General features: G+C 36.7%; 2 protein-coding genes across 5 annotated transcripts in view; both read right to left on the bottom strand.

Annotated features, from left to right (window-relative positions):
- LOC101737164 (uncharacterized) overlaps positions 1 to 24847 on the bottom strand; it is a 55635-nt gene that overhangs the window by 14645 nt on the left and 16143 nt on the right. Inside the window, exons 2-7 of one of the 2 annotated variants that reach the window (XM_012693827.4) lie at positions 15073 to 15380; positions 12200 to 12358; positions 10934 to 11117; positions 6675 to 6821; positions 5389 to 5504; positions 3849 to 4023 (exon numbers count right to left, since the gene is read on the bottom strand). In XM_012693827.4, coding sequence (XP_012549281.1) covers positions 3849 to 4023; positions 5389 to 5504; positions 6675 to 6821; positions 10934 to 11117; positions 12200 to 12358; positions 15073 to 15166 — 875 coding nt within the window. In that variant the 5' untranslated portion in view covers positions 15167 to 15380. Of the gene's footprint in view, positions 1 to 3848; positions 4024 to 5388; positions 5505 to 6674; positions 6822 to 10933; positions 11118 to 11442; positions 11528 to 12199; positions 12359 to 15072; positions 15381 to 24847 lie in introns of those variants that run through there. The other variant, XM_021350611.3, reaches the window with a different exon arrangement.
- LOC134198691 (keratin-associated protein 10-5-like) lies at positions 16343 to 22809 on the bottom strand. Of its 3 annotated transcripts, none has more exons than XM_062668739.1 (3): positions 22310 to 22806; positions 20709 to 20859; positions 16343 to 16605 (listed from the first exon to the last, which is right to left on the bottom strand). In XM_062668739.1, exons 1-3 carry the CDS (start codon positions 22697 to 22699, stop codon positions 16601 to 16603), a joined length of 546 nt encoding a protein of 181 aa, XP_062524723.1. In that variant the 5' UTR covers positions 22700 to 22806; the 3' UTR covers positions 16343 to 16600. The 3 variants fall into 3 exon arrangements, with proteins under 3 accessions (XP_062524723.1, XP_062524721.1, XP_062524722.1); XM_062668737.1 differs by having other exon boundaries at positions 20722 to 20859; positions 22310 to 22805; XM_062668738.1 differs by lacking the exons at positions 16343 to 16605; positions 20709 to 20859 and adding an exon at positions 21722 to 22024 and having other exon boundaries at positions 22310 to 22809.

The raw sequence follows: 24847 nt of genomic DNA, 5'->3' as shown, positions 1-24847 counted from the left end.
ATCATTTGTTTTTTTTTGTTGTAACAGCGTTTTTACAGTAAAAATGTAATGTTGTAAAAAAATATTACAGTAATCCTTTACGACGTAACTCTGGTATTATTTAGAATAGGTATCAACTTTGTGTTTACCGAAATACATTCCAATTACCTTATATTTTTTTCTATGCCAGTTGTTATCAATAGATCCTCTATTATAATGTCTGATGCGTGTCATTTGCATGAGCTATTTCAGTGATATCTGATAGAGAGGTAAAGGTAATTTGAATTTTTTCATGGTAAATGTAGTAACTAGAAATCTAATATTTGAAAAGGAATGTATGCTGTTAACTTAATATAAATTACTTGAAAAAGATTGACTTGAAACTTCATACAGTCGTTGTGGGCATTTGAGAAGTTTTTGCAAATGGCCATTAACATAGGGGCGTACGAGTAGCTTTGACAAATTGATGTTTGTCTTAAATTTTCCGAGTTTTCTCCTTAATGATCGATTTCATTTTAAAAGTTCGGTACAATAATTAGATAGGCACTAAGAGTTATGTTTTTTCAGTTAGTTTAATAGAATGTCTATTTAACATTTTCATTTTACTAAATATTCAATGTACTAAAATATTACAAAGACAGCCGCGATTTAATACTTAATCAATTACTATAGTGTTTAAAATATTAATTCATAGCCATCTATCTTAACTAGGTTCTAAAATCTAACAGAATACTTCAAAAGTAAGTAACTTTTCATAGCATAATAATATATGTACGTACACCTGACTACAAATATCAGGACACGTATGTATTACTTACTCGTATAAACTTGATTTTTGTTTAACATTTTATTAAATTGATATGTAACAAATAAATATAAATTTATATCAGTATTTCAAAACATTCGTTTTTAAGCTATTGCATAGCTTTTATCGCGGGCTTTGAGCGTGGCGACTGAATCAAGAAATTCCGTAACGAAAATAAAACCTAACACCCCCACTCCGCCTACCATGTAGGTCGCGTTCAACACGTTCACACATTTCGCTTGTGTTGTGTTTGTGAATAAGCGCGCGGCGTGACGTCGCACTGCATGCGCATCATGAAAGGTCTGCCCACCTCTCTCTCTCGCGCAGTCTAGCTTATGAGTGTGAAGGGGACACTTAATTTTTAGCTTTTGTTAATGTTGATAAATATCGTTGTCTTATTGTATTATTGTTTTAATATAAAATTATTATTGTCTAATTCATCAACATATGAATTTATATATGTTGATAAAAAATGCTATGCAATTGCTTTACCGCGGCAGTCCCCGAGTGCCAAACGTGATTTTTTCCCCCTTTTTGCCTATTACATGTCCAATGACAATCGCTCTCCAGTCGTGCGCCGGAGCTGATCCACATTTTTTTCTTAGTCAAAGTGCTTCACTTTGCCTAGTTTTTACTAGATAATAACATTTTACTGTTTTTAATGTAATGTTTTGAGAATACCATTAGGTATATGTAATAATGCATGTATGATATATTCATTGTTCTAACGGAGTTTTTCTGAGTACACCAAGCATACCGGAATGGGTATAAATAATTCTTCAAAACTACACTGCAATGGGATTTTAGACAATTTTATGATTGTAATGTTACGCTTCGGCCAAGTGTGAACAACTTAAGTACCTACTAGATGATATAAATTATTGCTTTAGGATAGCATTTTTATTTCTCCTCGCGCCATTTCTCCGAGCATTATCGGGCAACTGGTAAGTACGATTACAAAAACAAAATTGAAATTTGAAACCGGAGAATGAAAATGCGTCGCGAACTATGAATAACAGTTCAATAACGTTCAAGCAGAAGCCTCTTAAAATACGTTTTTAATAAAGAAGCCCTCTATAATCTAATATCGGAAATATTACAATGTCGAGAATGTCTTATCTGCTGTGCTTTAAAGTTTGCATGAATAAAATACAGTACCGTACATTAAAACTGCACGAACTGGAATTTTATTTTTTCATTTAGATCGCCTGAGAATAATTAAATGTGTTGTTTAACTATTATAATGAATTAATAGATGAGATGGGACGCTCTCGAGTTTCAATTCTGAGTGGTTAGTAGGCAAAAATATGTTGCATATATTACTATTAAAAATATATAAAATAAATATAATAAAATATTTACAAAAATGATATCTAATTATGTTGATATTCAACAATCACTTAACAATAAAAATGAAATCTATGAAAAACTCAACACAGTACCTATCTGATGAGCCTAAGAGCATTACATGGTACATAAAAAAGAAAGTTTATATTATGGATTGTCTATAATTGAATAAAATTATCCTTCAAGCTTTGAATTATTGTCTCCGAAGCAACTTTCTGAATGAATCGGCAGAAAATTTTCACACAAAACTGTGTTATAATGTAATTTTTGGTGAATCAGCACGAAAACGATAATGCTTCCTTCATATTTTGTCTCCCGTCACACTCAAGCATTTTTAAGATGGATGTATTCCAAAAACACAGCACTACGAGCGGTGATAATTTACAACATGAGCGTGCAAGTTCGTAAAGTCGGTGATCTCGTAAAGTTTGAACCGAACACGACAGAGCGGGCCCACGCGCGTGGAAGAGAGATACGGATGCCGGCCCTTTATTTACTGAAGCGATTGTTCTCTCCGGCCTTTCAAAACTCGAACGAGAGAATTTCATACGGGTGCCTGATAAAAATACTTCCGAAAGAACGGGAACGTAATGCGACGACGATACGATGTGACCGGTTTATTATTTCATGGTTATGAAGTTCCGTTCGAAATAACTAGTGTTTTTTTTATTGCCTTTGTAAGCAGACGAGCATACGGCCCACCTGATGGTAAGTGGTCACCGTCGCTCATGGACGTCAGAAATGCCAGGGGCAGAGCCAAGCCGCTGCCTACCGTTAAGTACTCTCGGCAAGCCTCGTTTGAAGAAGAAGAAGTTCCTTCTATGAATCGTGATCGATCTTACTTATTTAGTACCCAAGGTACTAGGTTTCGAAATTTTAACAGTTCACATTCAAATTATAAAGATTTAATCTCTATTCGCCTTTTTTAGGAATCGAGTATTGTATAACATAGAAATAGTTTTGACTGCAAATATCTATTGTACAACTAATCAAATTTGAGGTTACTTTTATTCCGTCGCCAGGCTAATTAGATGCATTTGATATGCTGAAGTAAATCCTCAGCTAAGTCTTGTTTATGAATATGTTTGATATGTGCTTCCATTCCATGAACATACGCTTATTGCATTATTAGTATTTGAGAGGTATTAGAGAGGTATAGTATTAGATAGAGGCTAAGAAATTTTAAAGGTTAGGGCGGCATTTTTGGTACAAATCTGTTGAAGATGAATAACATTGACTAGTGGACCCGGCGAACTTTGTTCGTCCACACGGTTTGTTTAAAACACATTAACCGGTCGACTTCAAAATTCTACTTTAATTAACCATAGAGTATATTACGTTTAGCTGTCAGTTGCGTTTTGCTATTCCATATCAATTTCGTTTTGTTATACCACGTTTTATATCACGTCCCATGGGAACGTGATAAAAATCCTTCGTACGTATCCTATGTATCCTATGTCCTTCTCCTGGTTCTAAGCTACCTCCTCACCAATTTTCAGCCAAATCAGTTCAGCCGTTCCTGGGTTATAAATAGTGTAACTAACACGACTTTCTTTTATATATATAGTTAATATTAATAAGTACAGTCTGAAAATAAAATTTTACTATTTGTGATACAAACATACATAGTTCGTTTATTTAAATTAAATCGTTGAATACTAAAACTTTTTCAAAGTAAACTTAAGGTAACATTTAAAATGTATAACAATAAACTTACTTTCTGGGTAGTAATATGGAAGTGAAGATGATTTTGACCCTGGTGTGCACGGAGTTAGTTGCGAAGAGATAACGACATTTGCGATGCGGTGGATACAAGCCTGGGTACCCGGGGCTCGCGAGGATACAGGCGTTCGGACCACGACACGAAACATCCTGGTATAACCAGTCGCAGTCTGTGGAAAGTCCTAATGTTTAGGAAGACGACAATTATGATAATAATATACATTCGCACATATTATCGGTTTCAAACTCGTTATCCAACTTGTTCATAAATGTTTCACATAAAAATTATCATGCTATTTTCTAGTTTGTAATTCCATCTCGTATAGAGGACAATTTGAAAAAGCGTCTAACTGTAAACAGCAAGTTATTGTTAGAAGTCTCACCGAAATAGCGCTAGCGTGGGAAATGGAAATGATGTGTATATAGCTATTTTAAACAGAGCGAGGTGTGCCAGGTTAATAAATTTAATATTTTTCGTAGTTAAAAAATATACGGTATTTAAAATCTCAACTAATTATTTTCATTACTATCGAAACAGGAAATGTGTCTTTCCTTCTTAAATTAGGGTCCGACTCTAGTCATTTATGGCGCTGTTTTCAAAATTTTCCCACTTGCCATTATGGCGCCACCTTCATTGCTTCCTTTTCATCGGACGCTTTTTAATTACACTAAGATGGTGCTCCTTGCTTCTACCCAATATATATTTTGATAGGTAAAAACTAATCCACATCCTGGAGAATTAATCGTTTTTCATTCATGGTTAAAAAAAAAATGTCTCACATGGAATCATCGAAAATAAACTTGTCTAATGTGTAAGTCGTTGAAGGCAGGGGACGAAACGCTTAGGTAATAATTATAAGCTAACTTGTGACGAGGGTCGCACTGTCCGCCGCACTTGTGTTACTGTACTTCCAAAGAGATCCTGTCGGGCTTTTCGAGACAGTTGTCGACCGAAATAAGGTTAGGTATGCTTGTTTATTTGTAGTCCGATAAGTAGTCAACTCGAGAATTGAAATGCGGACAAAAAATAATGTTGGTGTCTTCCGGTTGCTCCAGTTTGAAATTGAGATTTAGATTTTAACTAATATTCCTTTTGATCTTAATCCGGTAATGATTCACGTGCAATTTGTACGCCTCGAATATAAATGTACTTCTTGTCATTCAGCCCGGCATCCATAAGACTGAGAAAAGAATCATAGCTTGAGACCGTTAATTTTAGAACAATTAGTGGCTAATTGATTTTTTAAAATGTTATATGATAAAAAATATTTAAAGGCAATCTTTTCATAGTTTACACTGCAGCTTAAAACAATCTCCCAGAAAAACGATACAAACATTTCCATAGATATTTCATTCTAAGTTTTAACCAAATTTTCAAGTAAGACTAACAGCGTGAACTAATTGTAGGCAAACTGAAAACCCTTTATAGGTATTCTTGCAAATTGTTACAAAATTACGGTAAAACTAATCGGAACTAGACTGTTGCTCCTTGTAATTCCAACTATTTCTATCATAGTTTTAGCAGTGCGACATACCTGTGTGCGGTATCCGGGAGCCTCCACTGGGGTGAAAACCCACCCCTTGAGTATTGCTCAGCGAGGTGAAGCTGAAGAATGCCAGGAATTGAGACCTCACAGTTTTTTCTATTATTCTACAGAGAAACATATTTCCTTGTCAATAATGATCATTTATATAATAGTTTAGCAGCAGCTAAGCTTGTTGTGTTACATTCACAAAAGATTCAACAAGATAAATCGTGAAATAAGTGTCAATTTTTCAGTCAATGTACAATATAATGTTTCAAAGGCTTAAAGCCTTTAAATCTAATACATCTCAAGAGAAGTCTACTTCGGGAGTAAATTTGAGCATTAGCAGCACTTGTCGCTGTAGTATCTTGGCCACAACTCCGAACTGAGCATTACCGGTTCCGCTGTGACGATCTTTTGTTGCGATTCCGAGTGCTCGTATATACTAACAAGCAGAATTCAAGTTCTCGAAATGAAATTCAAATGGAGATAAACGCTGAAAAGTCTGTAGCTTCGTCCGTAGCGCTTAGTGAAAATTACGTGAATTTGCGTGCAGGTCTTCATTACGTACATTTTAATTTTAAAGAAAATAATATATTACTCAATTTCTATTCGATTCATAGCAACTATGTAGCAACTTTATCGAATTACTTTTCGTGTAATTGCAGCATTCATTAATATAGGCATTAGTGTAACTAAAAAGCCGGAAAGTAGAATTTTAAAAATCAAACAAACATTTCATATCTTTTTTAGTTTCTTTCTTTTTCTTATCAGCCCACAGGCGTCCACTGCTGGACATAGGCCTCCCCCCTCGTCGGTCCATCTTGTGGGAGGCCTACCCAAGCTACGTCTTCCGGTACGCGGTCGCCACTCAAGAACTTTCTGGCCCCAACGGCCATCCGTTCTACGAGCATTGTGTCCTGCCCACTGCCATTTCAACGTCCCTTAGTTTAGAAAACTAAAATTCTAAACTAAGGGAGTTCGGTAATTTTTTTACTAACTTGCCCGGTCATCGTTCTCGTCGAAGCCGTCGCTTGCGACGAAGGGCTCGACAAGTGTTAATTTACTCAGCCTCAGACACAGGCCCACTGAGTTTCTCGCCGGATCTTCTCAGTGGGTCGCGTTTCCGATCCGGTGGTAGATTCTGCGAAGCACGGCTCTTGCTAGGGTTCGTGTTAGCAACGTCGTCAGGTTTGAGCCCCGTGAGCTTACCTACTAGTTAAGGTTACGCTGAAATAGCCTCTAAAGGCTCTCGGTTAGATAGGAAAAAAAACTCACTTGTGCAATTCTGATACCTGAACTCAAGCAGAGCTGCGCCATGGTCTGCGAAGAGTACAACAGGCGGAGTGTAACGCTCGTTCGCCCCACATAGCCGAGTTTCAGCCACACTATCAGTCCGAACTGCACTTGCACTACTCAATTGGATCCATCCGCCTACACAACTGCGCAAATAAAAATAATAATCTTATTAAATTTATCTATTAGTTTAATTAAAGTAACTGTACTGAGACTTTAAAACTCATATCTCGGGTAGGTGGCGACATTTACGTTAAAGATGTCTATGGGCTCCGGTAACCTCTTAACACCAGGTGAGCCGGGAGCTCGTCCACCGATCTATGCAATAAAAAAATGATATAGTTAAATTCATATGTATTAAACTTACTAATATGCTTCATGTTCTAGTTTTTTTTTTATTGCTTAGATAGGGGGATGAGCTCACAGCCCACCTGGTGTTAAGTGGTTACAGGAGCCCATAGACATCTACAACGTAAATGCGCCATCCACCTTGAGATATAAGTTCTAAGGTCTCAAGTATGGTTAAAAACGGCTGCCCCACCTTTCAAATCGAAACGCATTACTGCTTCACGGCAGAAATAGGTAGTGGTACCTACCCGCGTGGACTCACAAGAGGTCCACCACCTGGTATCACCAGTAATTACGCAAATTGAATAATACGGTTTCTTTCAAATTATTGTAGTAATTAATAAATTGATTGATGGAATTCTCATTAGACACTTAGATAAAATGATATATAATTTAAATTTAATTCCGTGGTAACCTCATCAAAGTTCATTCGTATTCAGTTTGAAATATGGCAGACTGAATGAGAGATATTTCTATATTTACAAAAAAGTATGTCTTCATACTCGGCCGGAATAAAGTTTTGGATCTTGATAGACATAAGTATTTAAAAAATGCTTGGAGAGCTTGTCTTCTCCACAGTGCGTATGCGAATGCATTTCCTTCAGTTTCTATTTCTACACCGGTAAGAGTAACGCTATCTATCGCTTAATAGCCAAACGAATGTCGAAGGTACTAGAAATATCGAGAAGTACAACGCCATCTATTGTCAGATAGCAGAAACACACATCAAAGCTACTCGATTTGTCCAGAATGTACTCGATAAATCTAGGGATGTCGTATCGACTATAAAAGTGTTGCAGAAATGGCACGCAGTCAGTTAGTAATCAGAGTTACTCGAAGCGAAACAGCGAACGGATCACCTGAAGCGAGGCTGAAGAAGTGAATTAAGAATTTTAAAGTGTTCTGTGAGTGTTCTAAGTGCTAGTACAGTTTTGAGTTATACTTTGGTGGAACATTTATTTATCCCGAACCCCAGCGCGTAGCACTATTAAGTTGAAAATTGATGTGTTCGTTGTTGAAACTTACATTAAAATCGTTAACGTAACACAATCAAGTTGCAATAGATTTCGAAGGCGAGATGTATAAGATGTGTAGCGTAGCAGCTTTAACTAGTTACGAAGAAAACCTCTAAAGATACGCAGAGGTGTATGGAAACAAAACCAGAATAACAATTCATTTAAATCTTTCCAAAATTGTCTGCGTTGATGTCCCAAAATGCGGATTCTGGTTGTAGCTTATTATGGTCGCAACCAAGTAAATTAAACGAATAACGAATGCAAACAGTGGTTGCGGCTAATGCCGTACCAAAGCCTGCAGTTCCTGTCACGGACCACAAAGTGATTACAGTCTAAACATTGTTACACCAAACTGTTCCGAGTATTGTGTATGTAATGTATGCAAGGTCACGTCATCTAAACGCAAACTTTTTGTTGGTTCACAAAGTTTGTTTGAGTCACCGGAAATATTATTATCATGAATAATGTTACCGGTAGCTTAAATTTATCTGTAACTGTGATTATTTTACAAATGCATATCAGGAATACTCTGAGAACGAAACATACGGTTTATGTGTCGTTAAGCCTTCTCACCAGCGATGAGCTATAACAATCACTGAAAAGGAGGCACTGGAAAAGAGAGGGAAGTTTTATGTCTCTGCAGTTTTGCTGCTGACGAACCGCGATCAAACCGAGACTAGAAACTGCTATTAAGCAGAATTCAACTCGTCTGGTATTAACCGGACGAGTTGAATTCTTGACGCTGCACCATACTGTTGGAAAATTTTTGTTGTCTTTCCCACCAGCGCCATTGTCGAGCCTTCATAGATATGGTATGAGTGTTTGATTCAACAAATAACTAGACTCTTTATCTTAAATTTGACAGATGCCAACAATTACACCCTTTTCACAGACCATTACCATTGAGTAAGCCTCGTTTGAAGAAATATATGTATGTCATAGAGCTCAGAAAACATCGAGGAGAGAAGCTCTCCGGAAATGCACTGGGCTTGACGCAATGATTCTTAGTAGCATGGATGAACTCTGCTCCAGTAATGGGCTGCGCGATGATAAAAAGGAGATCATGGGATCACCTCAAACAATCCTCAAAACACTCCCCATGGAACATACGGTCAAAAATACAGAGAGAACCAAAGGCTCTCCATCTATGGAGGTTCCAAACGATCCGTAAAAAACGGGATTAACGACACTCCAAATGGTCTTCTTTTGTATGGAATCAAATAGAAGTAGCCAGTAATTGGGAGTCCCATAGATGGGAGTAATACCCCAAGCGGCACCGAACTGGTGCATTCCGAAGAAAAAGCTTTTGTCCAGACGTGAAGTGTCGTTTTCCTCTATTGAGGACTTCCAGCCTTGTTGACGCCAAATGACTCGGGGAAGGTTGCACAGATACTCAATAATAAGGACAGGAAAGACGAAATGGTCCTTCTCTTTTCGCCCTTCTTTCTTCATTGAAAATATGGGACATGATGCTAAACGTCTTTTTAGGAGTTAAGCATGGCTTTTTAAGCACTAAAGACCACAGAAATAAAAGTGAATTATTTTAGTATTGAATTTAGTAATACACAATGATTCGATCGATAGTTAAAATATACCGCAAAAATGTTATAACAAAAGTGAAAATTTTGACAGAATGAACAATGAGCGTATCATTTGGAACACATGCTCGGCGGTATTACAAAGACGACTCGTTTCCCATATTAGATTTGACGGGACATTGATCATAGCTGACTGCGTATGACAACGTTGGACCCGTCACATCCAATAATTTTCAACCTTCCTTTCATGTCGATTTCGCTGTATTACCTTTATTCGTGTAGCACATGTGTGCTCTATATGGTAACGGTTTGAGTGAAATTAAAATAATATTAATTACGATGCATATCTGCTCATATTTAGTGCTTATTTCTGAAAATATTAGTACCGAAAAGCAAAATACGATTTCATACAGGCCATATTAAACAGAAGTAGCGGGTATACGTACGACCCCAGCTTCCAGGACTTACTATTATGAGATGTTTCCGCACTATTGTCTCTAATAGTATCTAAACTATAATTCTCTCAAAAATATTTTTAATTGTCTCGGGTATTTGAAGTCACACATGTTTCAAGCGTATATGGAACGATAGACATGACTGCCCTGCCGATTTGTTTTTGTTTATATCCTTTCTTGGCAGACGAGCATTTGGCTGATTATAGGTATTCACCGTCAGCAATGCCAAAGCCACTTCTGCTGCCTACTGAAAACGGGAAGCTATTATTCGCGCACCCTTAAAAGTTATCCACTTATCATGTAGGCCGTAAGCTCACTGGCTCGTTTGCGATTATAATAAAACTCGCGGCCCACTCCGGCTCCGCTCGGGTCTTTAACAAAAATTTCAACGATATTTGACGTTGTTTTATTTTTTTAAATAAAAGAAGCTTTTTATTTTTTTAATTAAAAAAGAATCTTTTTATTTTTTTTATTAAAAAAGCTTTTTATTTTTTTAAATAAAAGTAGCTTATTGCGGCATAACTACAATATGGACATTTGCTGTCGCGACACTTTGTAAATAATAATGTGTTCTACAAAATCGTAGTACATTATTTTATTCTATCATCAATAGTTTTCGCAGGGCACGCGATGTAAAGAATATTTTAGGTAATTTTATTACACCTTGGGTTACATTATTGGAGTTTTAGTAAGGATCCTTAATTTTTTTCAAAAAAGATTATAGCCTATGTTACTAATATATAAGAATTTTTCAAATCGGTTCAGTAGTTTCGGAGCCTATTCAATACAAACAAACCAACAAATCTTTCCTCATTATAATATTAGTATAGATTAGTATAGATATAAATGTATGTTATCGATTTTATTGTCACATGTATGAAAAACCTGCATCTTTTCTTACCTGGTACCATTAAATTTTCCAACAGAAACCAGTCGATACAGCTGTAGCTCTACCCGCTGTCCAGCGTCGGGCTGTAGGAAGTAAGAGCAGGAACCTGGTCCCTCCATGGATGGCGATTTAATTTGTCCAAAGCTCTTCCCCGATTTGGCCTTCAGGATCCGAGAATCTATCGTTATGTTGCACACTACCGAAAGATAAATTATTTTAGAGTTTGACTAAAGAAAACATATTTAAAACATTGCAACCTTTACTCGATTTTAGGCAACAAAAGCTTGCATGAATTCCTTCAAAATAAATAATTGTTGAAATAGTTGATATTGATTAATATATTCTGAGTCTGTAAGTTTAACTCATCATAAGAGTTAACAGAATCCTATAAAGTATCATATTGTTAAAACGTGCATTATTTTAAATGAACTTATTTATATTAAATATACTTATATAATAATGATATCAAATACTCCAGACAATGAAATTTTCTGTAATATAAATACAAAAACAACGCTTACTTATTATCTATATTTAAATTAATATTTTAAACAATATTATTATGATCTTATTTGGATTGAATTACTTCTCTTCAATGAATGACAAGTGAGTGAACTTGTCTAAGGAAAATCTTTATAAAACTAAAGAGGTTTTTCTTTACACATATTTATTTTAGGCTAGCTAACCCGGTAGACTTCGTGGTGCCTCAATCGATAAATAAAAGATCTCAACTTTTGTATAAAATAAACTTAAAACAAACAAAAGGAATCCGTCCAACGGGGGACACATTAAACGGAAAACAACATTATTATTTTTATTTAATTCCGAGCATTGTCATATTTATCTACCTTTTAAACCTTCTCTGTACTTCCACAAATATAATAATTGAAGACCAAAATTAGTCAAATCGGTCCAGCTGTTCTCGAGTTTTAGTGAGACTAACGAACAGCAATTCATTTTTATGTATATATATATAGATAGATAGATAATTTTCTAATTTATTTTATTTTATTGCTTAGATGGTTGGACGAGCTCACAGCCCCCCTGGTGTGAAGTGGTTACTGGAGCCCATAGACATCTACAACGTAAATGCGCTACCCACCTTGAGATATAAGTTCTAAGGTCTCAAATATAGTTACAACGACTGCCCCACCCTTCAAACCGAAACGCATTACTGCTTCACGGCAGAAATAGACAGGGTGGTGGTACCTACCTGCGCGGACTCTTAAGAGGTCCCACCACCAGTAATTACGTAATTATTACCAATAATTATCTTACTATTAGCACAGTATTGTTCGAGTCCGCACTGCGAGCAGCGGGCGGGCGCGATGTCGCCGCACGGACACGCGCCGTCACGCACGCAACACGCGCACTCTTCGCCGCCCTCGCCTGGGCACGCGCATCCGCTTGACGACTGCGTCCAGAGATCCACTTGACCTACGAGCAAAGGACATTTTGCATCCACAACTATGACATTCGAAACGCTTTCTTTATTGCCTTTGTAGGCAGACAAAAGCAGGCCAAGGGCAGAGCCAAGCCGCTGTCTACCGTTAAGTACTGCACACTAGATGAATGCAGTGGTTCTAGATAATATGGATGAGCCATACTCCACAGCAATTGATATTCTTCGGGTTTCGCGAGTCGTAGCGTGACCGGGACACTAAACAACGCGAGATTATACAGTAAAAAAAGTTTTAATTGTTGTAATTCGTTAGTATTCTTGTTTCTTCACTTGTTCGAGATGATTGATACCTTCATCTCGTTTTAACCATCGCACCACCCGCCACCGGAGTAGAGTTCATCCATACTACCTGGAGCCACTGCGGTCATCCACAGTGCGTTTCCAGAGGTATTTTTTGTCACGTACCATCCGGCTATGGAATGAGCTCCCCTCCACGGTGTTTCCCGAGCGCTATGACATGTCCATCTTTAAACGAGGCTTGTGGAGAGTATTAAGCGGTAGGCAGCGGCTTGGTACTGCCCCTGGCACTGCTGAAGTACATTGGTGACGGTAACCACTCACCATCAGGTGGGCTGTATACTCGTCTACCTACAAGGCGCAATAAAATAAAAAAACATCTTCACTGCTCAAGTGTTCCGTGTAAGTTATTCAATAAGTAATATAAATGTTCGAGATCTCCCTGTAAATCTTCGGCCTTATGGCGTAGCAAAAAAGAGACAGTTTACACATAAACTAAACGAACACACGTAGACGCTTCACGTTTTCTCTCTACACACTTGAAATAAGAGTCTGTTATCATCAATTTAATTGTGTACGAAGCGCAACCTTTTCCCGTTGTTGAAAACAAACATCCGAAACGGTGGTCCACTGAAACCGTTTTGAAGTTTGAACTGATCGGGCTCGCAATTCGCTCTGTTCGTTTGTATGGGTAATGGACTGGTTAGTTTACAGCGGTACACTTTATAAATCGTCGTTTTCACTCAATAATTTTCTTGATTGTTAACCTATTAAGTGATACCAAAATAGCTATTTCTGCTATAAAGCTTAAATTCTAGTTTAACGATAATCCATTATTACGATAACTTAAATACATCACACTTAATATTCAAGATCGGTGGCCACCATTAACGCTGTAAAATCTGTAAAAATTACAAGTAGTGACTACTATAAAACTCTTATATTACAATAAAATGCGCATAAACGCAAAACCTCTTACAATTTTGCACGGTATGTTATTCTGTTTATTTTTGCCGCGAGCTATTACTTTTCAATTTGAAGGCTAGGAGATTCGTTATACTATACAATTGATACTTCGACCTCATAGTCTCAAAGAGCACATTGGTATGTCTATGGACTCCGGTAATCACTAAAGTGAGCCATAATCTATGTATACGATATTAATAAATAAATAAAAGAATCGAAACCAGTTTTAAGATTGAATCGATTGGCGATCTTGATGCCTCCGATGTTTTAGAACCCCGTTCGACAAATGTCGCAACGGAAATCCGAAGGAGATATATTTCGCGAGTCATGCATCGCCTGTATCACCGTCTGTCTGATCGTCTCGTTGCTCTAGGTTTATTGACTACTGCGGCGGATCCGATTTCGAATCCCAGCAGAGTCAGTATCTTAATTAAATATTTTCCAGGTCCAGATTATTTGTTGGTATACTATATTTCGATTAATCGTAATCAAAGATTATTGACATGTCATGATTAATTGGAATCCTCTGTTATCGAGAAAATATTTATGACAAAAAAGCATATTGAGCTCTGAAAAATTAAAAATGCTATTAAAAAATCAAATTAAAACCTAAAGATTAAAAATAAAAAATAAAAAACTTATTAAGTTCTAAGCAATCGTTGCCCGCTTTATTTTATCGTAATAAATATTATGTTCTTATCGATAATAGCACTTTTTATTATTAAACAGACATAATCGAAATCGTAATTGTCGATTATAAATTATTTAGCGATATAATCGTAATAGTAAATTATAATAATTTCATCACTAGTTCTTCCACATAATGTTTGAGTGCCGAGAAAAAAATAGTTCATTGATGTTTAATGTTTATCATCGTTTAATTAAATAAAATTTGTCAAAATGAATAAATAATAACATAACAAAAGGAGGTATGTATGTTCTCAGAGAGCTACATTTAATTAATTCGTTCGAAAGGATTAGAATGTTACTTTGCCTATTACTCGTCGAACTATCGATTAGAATTTGAAATGTAAAATAGTTTGAGTACACCTAAAAACGTTCTAATACTCCTTGGTATAGATAGATGCTTATTTCTATAATGAAATATGTTCTGGTAATACCTGATAAAATAATGTACACGTGTTTTTTTTTTATTAGCCTTGTAGGCAGAAAATCATCCGGTCTAACTGATCATGAGTGGTTACCGTCGCTCTTTTTTTTCCTACCTAAGCTAATAGCCTTGAGAGGCTATTCCAGCGTAACTTTTAACTAGTAGGTGAGCTCAAGGGGCTCATACCGGAGTGATGCTAACACTGACCCTAGCAAGAGCAGTGCTTCACAGAATCTACCTGCGAATCGGAAACGCGACCCACTGAGAAGATAAGGCCAGAAACTCAGTGGACTACCGTCGCCCGTGGACTTCAGCAATGCCAGGGGCAGAGCCAAGCCGCTGCCTACCGTGTGTATGAAAATATGTCAAACTTACTGCTGCCGTCAAGAAAGATTGGCGTCCAAGCGATTTGCGCGGAAACAGCGACGCTCGCAGCGGCGACTAGCAGCAGCGCCAGCGGGCGGCGCATGGTGCGCGCGGGCACTCACCGTGGGGCTCGCGCCGCCGCCCAGCCACGCCGTCTTCGCATTTGCCACTATACCTCACTGACACTCGTACGAAAACACAGAACTACACATGGGGCACAAATAGAACATGTTCACTAACTTTTATCACTGAGAAACTATACTGTCGAAATTTTTGATTCGCAAAATTTTTCTTTTTCCATTGGGTGACTGTGTTGCCTGTAACAAAAAAAAATCATGTGTGGATATTTTGTAATTTTACTGAACGAAACAATGAGAGTAGTTTCTGCAACCACATGATTGGAATTGGGGGATTGTAAATCGTTAATTTAAAAAGTGTCCTCTAATGACTTTTATTTATGGAAGGAAGTTTCAGGACAAACGGTAATGCAAATCGAAACATCGAAATTTTAGATTTCTTATTTAATTTTATTGCTTAAATGGTTAGACGGGCCAACACCACGGCTTACCTTGTGTTAAGTAGTCACCGGAGCCCATAGACATCTACAACGTACATGCGGCCATCCACCTCAAGGCCTTCAAGGTCTCCGTTTTTACACAGTAGAACAGCTGCCCCACCCATCAAACCAAAATGCATTACTGCTTCACGGCAGTAATAGGCAGGGTGGTAGTACCTAGTCGTGCGGACTTACAAGACGTCCTGGCGGACTTACAAGACGTCCTGCCATCAGCAATTAGGCAAATTATAATTTTTCGGGTTTGACTAGGTTAGGTACACGATGTTCTTCCTTCACCGTGGAAGTCAATCGTGAACATTTCTTAAGCACGTATTCCATTAGAAAAGATCCCGCCTGCGGGATTCGGGCACCGTTCTATGGTTTGACACGAATGCACCGGGCATCCTTTAGGTCACGACGACTTCCAAGCTTTACTTTTAGTTTACATTTTCTTCGCCTAAATAGCGTAGTTTTTCATTATTTCATAACTTATTATTCATACATTTACGGTGTGGCCGAGTTTACTACTTACATATAATTAAAGAACAACACACAATAGGTAACCAAGATTTTGACCTTTTGTCTTGAAGGGGACGGTGCCATTTAGTTTAAAAGCTTGTAAAATATTTTAAGACACGGAATGCGAGCCCGTTCACCCTAGGTAAAAAAAAATCTAAAACAACATTGCTCACTAAATTCCTCTAAAAGAAAAAATAAAAGCGGTAAAATAAATAAAATTTTATTCAAAATTTAAAATAGTTCAAATCGATCATAGCTAGCAATACATTCAAAACCAATTAACAATAGTAACAACACGAAGACGACCGAGCGGACTGAGCACAAGAATGCAGTGGCTGTGCGTGAATATAGTTGACGTATTGACATTCTGGACTTGAGGCGCAGAGCTGACACGAAGAGTGAGGAGGTGCGCAAGCATTGTGAGTCGACAGAGGTTTCTTTCTTTCGTAATGATAACAAAGGTTACCCTGTATAAAAGAAAAAAAAATGCCTTAAGCTTAACGTTAAGATTTTCTTTGTTTTCGATGGGCAAACAGTCGTTGTCCGTCCGATGCCGTCTTTCACCTTGGCATAGAAAAACGAAATCGCAATCACAAAAAAATATGGATGTCATATTATTCGACTTTATAAGTAACTTCTTTGTGGCGAATTCAATATAGATAATATATGCATGCATTGTATCAGTAGTTATAAATATTTTATGAACAGATATGAGTAGAAGGGTTATTTTGATAATATCCTGAAAAGCACCCCACACTTTTTTACAATAAAATCATGTTTTCTTACACTATTTTAATTCAAATTTATTAAAATTTATTTTCTATTTCTTAGTTGGATTTTCTATAAAAACGTCTTTTTTTTAGTTTTTTTAAACTATTTTTTTAGTTGAATTTCAATTTTTTTTTTAAATATTGAATTGTCATCGATCCTTAATAAGTATGCCAAATTTAGAGTTAATCCGACGTTTTAACGGGGTCAAAATCATGTTCTAAGATTCCGTTACATACTAACATACAATACGTCTGAAGCTAATAAAAGCGTATTACAAAAATATGGATGGCATATTCTTCAACTTTATAAGTAACTTCTTTGCGGCAAATTGAATATAGATATACTTATATGTATGTCGGTGCACACATTACACGCCCTACGCCTAATTTTTAAAAAACTCGGTATTTTCTTAATAAATACTGCCTAGCATGTATTCGATAAGCGACAGCGGTGTATATTGCGTAGTTATACAAAAACAAATAATAGGACGAAATTTGCTTAACCGTGAACTTAATACGCATGTGAGCGAGCACGGGTATATTCGGCATTCCTGTCCATTTCTGTGCGAAAAAGTATCGCGTTTTGGCTCGAAATTGATATTTCTCTCAACTTAAATGTTATTTCAACCACCGTTTTAAGAATTAACCACAGCTCCGAAAATAACCGGCGATAGGTACGAACTCAAGAGAGCAAAAGTACTATTATGTATGTAACTAAATGTGTTTTCCCTTGCCTCTCTTGCGAGAACTAACACTTTCCACACTGAGTGCTGAGCTTCAAATATAATTAAAGTCGTACGTACCGGGAAGTGTGATCATGAGTGCTCACGATTGTTAACCTGTCCGGAAGAATAATGTGTTATCAAATCATGATATTACTTTTTAATGAAAGTAAGTAAACTATATTTATTACATTGAATATGTTATTTTTAAGACCCCACAAGGATACAGTCATATTGCAGTATTTTAGTTCACAACCCATCAAGTGAGCGCCATGCCGAAGCTTCGTCCCTTAGCGGGTAGCTATCATAGAACAGAAGATACATATTTGACAGATGCCTAAATCTCACTAACGCTACTTTCAAGATATGTTTGAATATATACAAGTTCAGGACAAGAGCATTTGGACCGTCGGTCTACTGAGTAATTTCTCGCACTCGGTGGAAGATCTTCCCTTTGTCATTACTCCCAAAATACCGGAGTATGAGCAGGATGAAGATATTTGTCATAGTTACATAAGCCGAAAGATGCTAGTCGTGAAGACTGCACTCGAAAAACTAATTTGTAATTGCGGTTTTATTAGTGTATGGTATTAAAGTTTCTGGCATAGTACCATCAAAAATACGACATATTTTGCCCATTGTTTTATCAAATGTTCTCTCGAGTTCTACTATTTCGCAATAGTGCCACTGGCATGACGGATACGACTATTTGGTTAATAAAACACGCGATTTTGCTGATCAGTTCAATTTACACATTTCATAAAGTTTGCAAATCGATGATTTAGTTTCATTTGAAATTATTTGTGTAATCAGTTTCCGCGTCCACGATAAATTTGGTATTTCACTGTCGACTGGGGCAGAACTAGTATAATATATAAGACAGTTCGAAGCCAATCTCATAAAGCTACAAATACAAAAGGCGATTTCCTTATTTGCATAAGCAGGTAACTTTCGGCAACGAGATCCCATAAATTAATTAACTTTTCGGGTAAAATTTTGTGCCGAGATTATCCATCTAAAAGTTTTCATTTCACATAACAATAACTAGCTTTTTCGGTTAATCCGGCTTATAATATTAACATTGATTTGTACACAAATTATTTATAGACCACCTTTTTTTTCTACTTTTTTTAAATAGACATTGTGCATTAAGTAGAGATTCTGTTGAATTTTTTAGAAGCTAAAATGTAAAATTTGGTTTGCTAAAATATCATTTGGTAATAAAATTTTCTGTAAAAAAAAAGTAAACGTAAAATACGAGTTTTTTTTTAAATTGTGCATGAATTATTTAAATTTTTCATTTTTAAGTGAACAATATTGTAATAATATGTACTCTTCTAAATTAATAATTCTTTTGGTATACTTTTTTTATTATCGCTCAGTTGGTTGGACGAGCTCACGGTCTACCTAACATTAAAGGTAAAAGCCGTCAGCAACCTTGAGACACGTGCTTCTAAGGTCTCCGTTTTTACAGCACAACGGCTGTCCCGCTTTCAAACCGAAACGCATTACTGCTTCACAGCAGAAATAGGAAGGGCGGTGTTACCTACCCGTGCGGACTAACAAGACGTCCTACCGCCAGTAATTACTCAAATTAAAATTTTTTAGGTTTGATTTATATGTATTAATCAATGTTATAGATTCAACGCGAAAGTGAACATTGGTCAAGTCCGTATTTCATTAAAAAAATTTGTACCCGCCTACGGGACTAGGACAACTGCAAAAATGATTCTACATATGATTCTACAACACCTTAAAAGTGAAGGAAGAGAAGAGAAGGAAATAGGTAATGCTAATTATTTGTGATTACGTGATCCTAAAGTAGTCATTTTAAGTAAAATGAGAATATATAACGCGTAGTAGGTATATACCTATACATACGAGCCGATCGCAAACCATAGGATTACAGAGCCCAATCACGGGGATTCGTATCTTGAGCCCCGGTCGCAAATAAATCCCTATCTGAACCCTCGCCACGTTCAACGAATAAACATCGCGGTCCCTGGGCGACACCGATCTATCTCAAAAACATAGCAAACAACAACAACACAAAATCGAGATTTCGTCTAACTACATTAATATAGACTGTAAGACACTTTTCTGGACACCATTATTTTCAGTCTGTTTGATAGCTATGGTTAGCTCATGTTAGCACCACATAAAAGATTGTACAATGTCGAGCACATCGATTGTGATCATCAATTTTGTTTTTCAAAGTTGAGTCATGACCGGCTTATGTTTAGCTCAATCTTTAGTTTTCTTCATAAAAATATATAGTATAAAGTACCTACTCAAACCGAAATCTAGGAAATTCTTATTTTCTTAAACATACTTCACATATATTATAATACATATCATGTAATGACTAAAACCAAATTAAAGAAAACCGATATAGCAGAATATCTGTGGCAAGCGTAAGTACCACTGATTCGTTTATAATAACAATTCACGTAAATTTGTTATTGACTAATTCAATTTTAATTTTAAATTCAATAGAGCCCTTAGTGGGATTCATTTTTCTAGTACGAAGCCGGTTCGTAATGAAATTGAATTTCTCATTGCCGTCACCGTCGGCGTTTATTCGGCTTTTTGGTTTGGCTCGAAAAAGGATATTGCCTGGGAATCACTTCAGGTGACGGTTTCCCACCTCCGGCAGAATATTAATCTTTGAAAACATACTATTCATTTAATGAAAATTATCTATCTTCCATCTATATATATAAAAATGAATTGCTGTTCGTTAGTCTCGCTAAAACTTGAGAACGGCTGGACCGATTTGGCTAATTTTGGTCTTAAATTATTTGTGGAAGTCCAGAGAAGGTTTATAAGGTAGATAAATATGAAAATGCTCGGAATTAAATAAAAATAACTATAAATAAAATAAAATAATTTTGTTTTTCCTTTGATGTCCCCCCCCGTAGGACGGATTCCTTTTGTTTGTTTTAAGTTTATTTTATACAAAAGTTTAGGTCTTTTATTTTTCGATTGAGGCACTACGAAATCTGCCGGGTCAGCTAGTAAGTACTAGATAAATTTTGTTTTTTGTTTCCGGAATCAAACAAATTCTGTTTAATCTACCACAAGTTTGAACCTGTTCATCCTCAGAATGGTAACGATGAACCTCGTCGTAGGGATCAGCTCGATAAGAAGTTTCTACGAAGGGCTTACGACGCCCACGGACTCCCGCTGCCACCTCGCAGGCGCGCCTCATTAGAACCGTTGGCTGATCCTGTAACCAAACACAAGTACCTACAGAAATAACGCGTCAGTATGTTTTAATAACAAAATTATTTTAACATTACGTTTTATTGGGCTAAATGAAATAAATTACATTGAAATATATAGTATAGAATTAAATATAGTTCAAAACTTTCACTGGTATAGTATTCCGATGAATGAATAAAACGAAAGCCGCTTACGTGAGTTCAAAACATTCAATACATAACGGTCGTCATTTAAGATCCACAATTTTTCAAACAAGGCTCGACGTAAAACTTAATTCATTTTCTCGTGTCACACATTCAACGCTGGCGTAAAGAACGTTTCATTCGTCTAATATATCTCCGAGTGACACTTCAATAGGTTTCTTTCGGAGCAAACAACAGCCAAGGCCGGGCTTAGAAGTACAAGGTGGTACTTTCGCCGGGTCGCCCACTTTGACGGGCCTCGCGCACACGTCGCATTCAATGGAAACGTCCCGGGGACAACGTACAAGGAAATTAGTGGCTCCCAACAGCTTCGAATGCTCTTGATCTTGCATTCCGTTCCGCTTGAACGCTGTTACTGGAAACTTTTGCACCTGGAACGGACCAGAGGGCCCTCTATTAGCCACCGATTATGAATTTTAGCAGTATTTTTTTTGGCTTTCAGTAGTGGGCTTGTTAGATTATTATACCCACCCATTACCGAGTTCGTTTCTTTGCTGGAAGTTTCTTCATCGGTCTAACCGGTATAGCGAGTGGGTGGTCACTCCAAATCGCATTGTGCCAGCATTTGCGGATATACGCTATTCCGCCGCTTTCCAGAAAGTTCTGGTCTTGAATTCCATTCCGTTTTATTGCAGACGACGGTAGCGGATTTACCTGTCAGACGTGTAAAACGTGCGGCACTGATTGATAATTTAATTCTTAGCATTTAACCGAATAAATGGACGCAATTATTTCAATTAATCATTTTTTATCTTTTTTCTTTTTAACAGGATTAATTTCCTGAGTGACTTTTGGATATAATCGCCGCATAGGTTCAATAGTAGTGTAGACACAGCAACCCTGTGAATTCCCTCCAGCACAGAGATACCGCACGGCTCCTCTGTAGCCGTGTATTTGATCCTGCATTCCATTTCGTCTGTACGCGGACCCAGGAAGCCTACCGTGACGAGTAGGAACGTATCGTTCCTGAAACCAACAATTAAGCAATGGAACAACCATAGTCTTACGAGCACGTAGACACGTCTAGCAAATATGTAAGAGGGAATACGCCCTGAGCCGAGAATATATATTTATTTGAAGTTATAAAATGCTTAAAACGTTACGGCCATTAACTTTAAAACGAGTTGACTCAGTTGTTGGTTTCAGTTCACAAAATATTTAAAAATATCTCAATAACACGTCACGTATGTTAATTTTTTACAGAATAAAATCAAAAAATAAAAATCAGTAAAAAATATATTTTCAACTTACAATACGGCCGTCTTCGTATCGATAACACGGTATGACATATTTTGTCTTGACTGGTTGGCAAGTAGGCTGACAACAAGTTGGACAGCAGTTTGAAGAGGGCTTGTGGGTTGAATCCGAACGACAAGGGGGCGGTGGGGAGTTTCTGTTTTGGCGAGGGGGGCTATGATTTCGGTTACGATTACGGCTATCAAATTCCTTGCTATCACAACAACTTGACCTCCTCAATGGTGTCTTCGGCCTAGTGTCACAACAGTAAACCATAGATTGTGGGCAGTGTGGCAAGCACGGGTAGCACGTGGGTGATTCCTCACATCTGGTTGGATACGAAGATGTAACAAGAACCGGGGCTACAGCGAACGGACCGCAGTCTTCAGGATAGCAATATTGCATTTTTATAAATTTTTATCCCGTTTTAAAATTTGTAATTATATTTTACATAATTTGCTGTTCACGACGAATTTTGATCTAATCAGACTTTTGAATTACGAAATGTCAAAAGTAAAAGTTTTGTTTTATTTTAAAAAATTTCTGAGTCGTTACATATTTCATAGAAAAAAGTATTTAATAAAACCGAATAAAAACTTCTTTGAAGAGAAATTTAACTAGATTAATGTTTTTGTAGATAACTCAGTTGAATATAATTAATCGATGATTTTGAGTAACAAAGACGGTGTTAATTTATGTAATATAATTGAAATTACAATAATAGCTGTTAATAAATAATAAAACCCATTGAAACATACAATTACTTAGGTATGCCTCAAACGAATTTTGTTACAATATATTTTATACTACAAGATTATTTTTTAAATTGACTTCCAGTACTTAAAATGTAATTTTTCCAAGGTGAATTTTCATCAACAAATATGCAAACATTGAGAAGAGCGGCGTCACTTCCTTGCCGCTATCAACTCGAAAATGCAATTTTCCCAATGCAAATCGAACGTTCCAGACAGATTTAATGCCTTTCACTTGCCAATTTTGCCCATCATTTCTGGGAAAGAATCGAGAGAATCAAAGAATTGCGGCTTGTAGAATAGACAAAATAGAACAGATTAAAAGGACTAAAAAGGATTCAGCAAATATATTTTGTTTATTTTTAAATAAACTTTTTAAATGGACTTTTAATAACTAAGCAATTCAGTTTTACATATCCATATTTATTATTTATTTTTAATTCAAACCACTCTGTGTACTCTATTAAGTACTAAAATAGACTTTTCCGGGCTCTCGGAAAATGTATTTTGACAGGCACTTTTGATGTTTGGTTCCACGTTTTCTATCTAGTAGGTACACAAGAGTAAGCTTTTAAAATTGCTTCGCCGTCAAATGTTTACACGGTGCATCCATGGAAATGCACTCTCAATGAGTTTTGTTTGTATTGGTAGTCTCAGAAGCAAACAATTCAGTCAGCGTTTTCCGAAATGGCAAACCCTGATTTTGTATATTGCATGTTTTTTTCTCGTGAAATCTATATGGAGGGTTCATTTTTCTGTGCGTACATAACTGAATACTGTATAAAATTTGTTGGAAAACTAATCATATGAAATAAATGTTTATTTGAACTCCTATTTTTTTGTCATAAATATCATGATACCTTTGTTATTTAAATTATTATACTATCTATTAATTGGGAAAATACTAACAATGCTGTTTGGTTAGGTACCATAAAATTGAGACTGCGACTTAATGTCGAGTGTCATGTTCAAAATGGGCGGCGATATTCACGTTGTATGGTCTATGGGTTCTGATAGCCACTTACCATCGCACTGTCCCGCCCGCCATCGAGTAGAGTTCATCTATACTACCTGGAGCTACGTATGTGCGTTTCCAGAGATCATTTTCCACGTACCATCCGGCTTTGGAATAAGCTCCCCTTCACAGTGTTTCCCGAGCGCTATGACATGTCCTTCTTCAAACGAGGCTTGTGGAGAGTATTAAACGGTAGGCAGCAGCTTGGCTCTGCCCCTGGCATTTCTGACGTCCATGAGCGACGGTAACCACTCACCATCAGGTGGGCCGTATGCTCGTCTGCCCATACGGCCATAAAAAGAATAAAAAAACTTAGTACCAGATGAGCTGCAAGGTAAAGTAACTAATCGAACTATAAAAAAAAATTCATAAAATATTTGTTATAGATTTTTTCTAAATTTCAAAATTAAATGTTTTCATTTCAAAATTTACACAACAGTACAAATAGGTAAATGGGATATATCTAGTCTGAGTTTCGAACGATCATATCTCCGAAAATGCACATTATTTCCAATCGACTAAATCCCTTTGCTACATCCTTTGAAGTGAATACGACGTTGATATTGTCGATTACCTTCCTACTACATTTCCGTTATAAAGATAGATAATAATACACTTAAAATAGCTCTTGAATAGTCAATTAGAAATTATGTATAATTATTGCAAAAATATGTGTACTAGTGTTCGTTCGGTCAATGATCCAATACAATATCCAAAAAAAATAATTAGAAGGAGTTAAGCTCTATCTATACTAAAAAAAAAAATTGTATGATAGACAAAAGGACA

This window comes from Bombyx mori, chromosome 5 (assembly GCF_030269925.1).
Source record: "Bombyx mori chromosome 5, ASM3026992v2".
NCBI lineage: Eukaryota > Metazoa > Arthropoda > Insecta > Lepidoptera > Bombycidae > Bombyx > Bombyx mori.
This window is presented reverse-complemented; position numbering and strand designations above follow the sequence as displayed.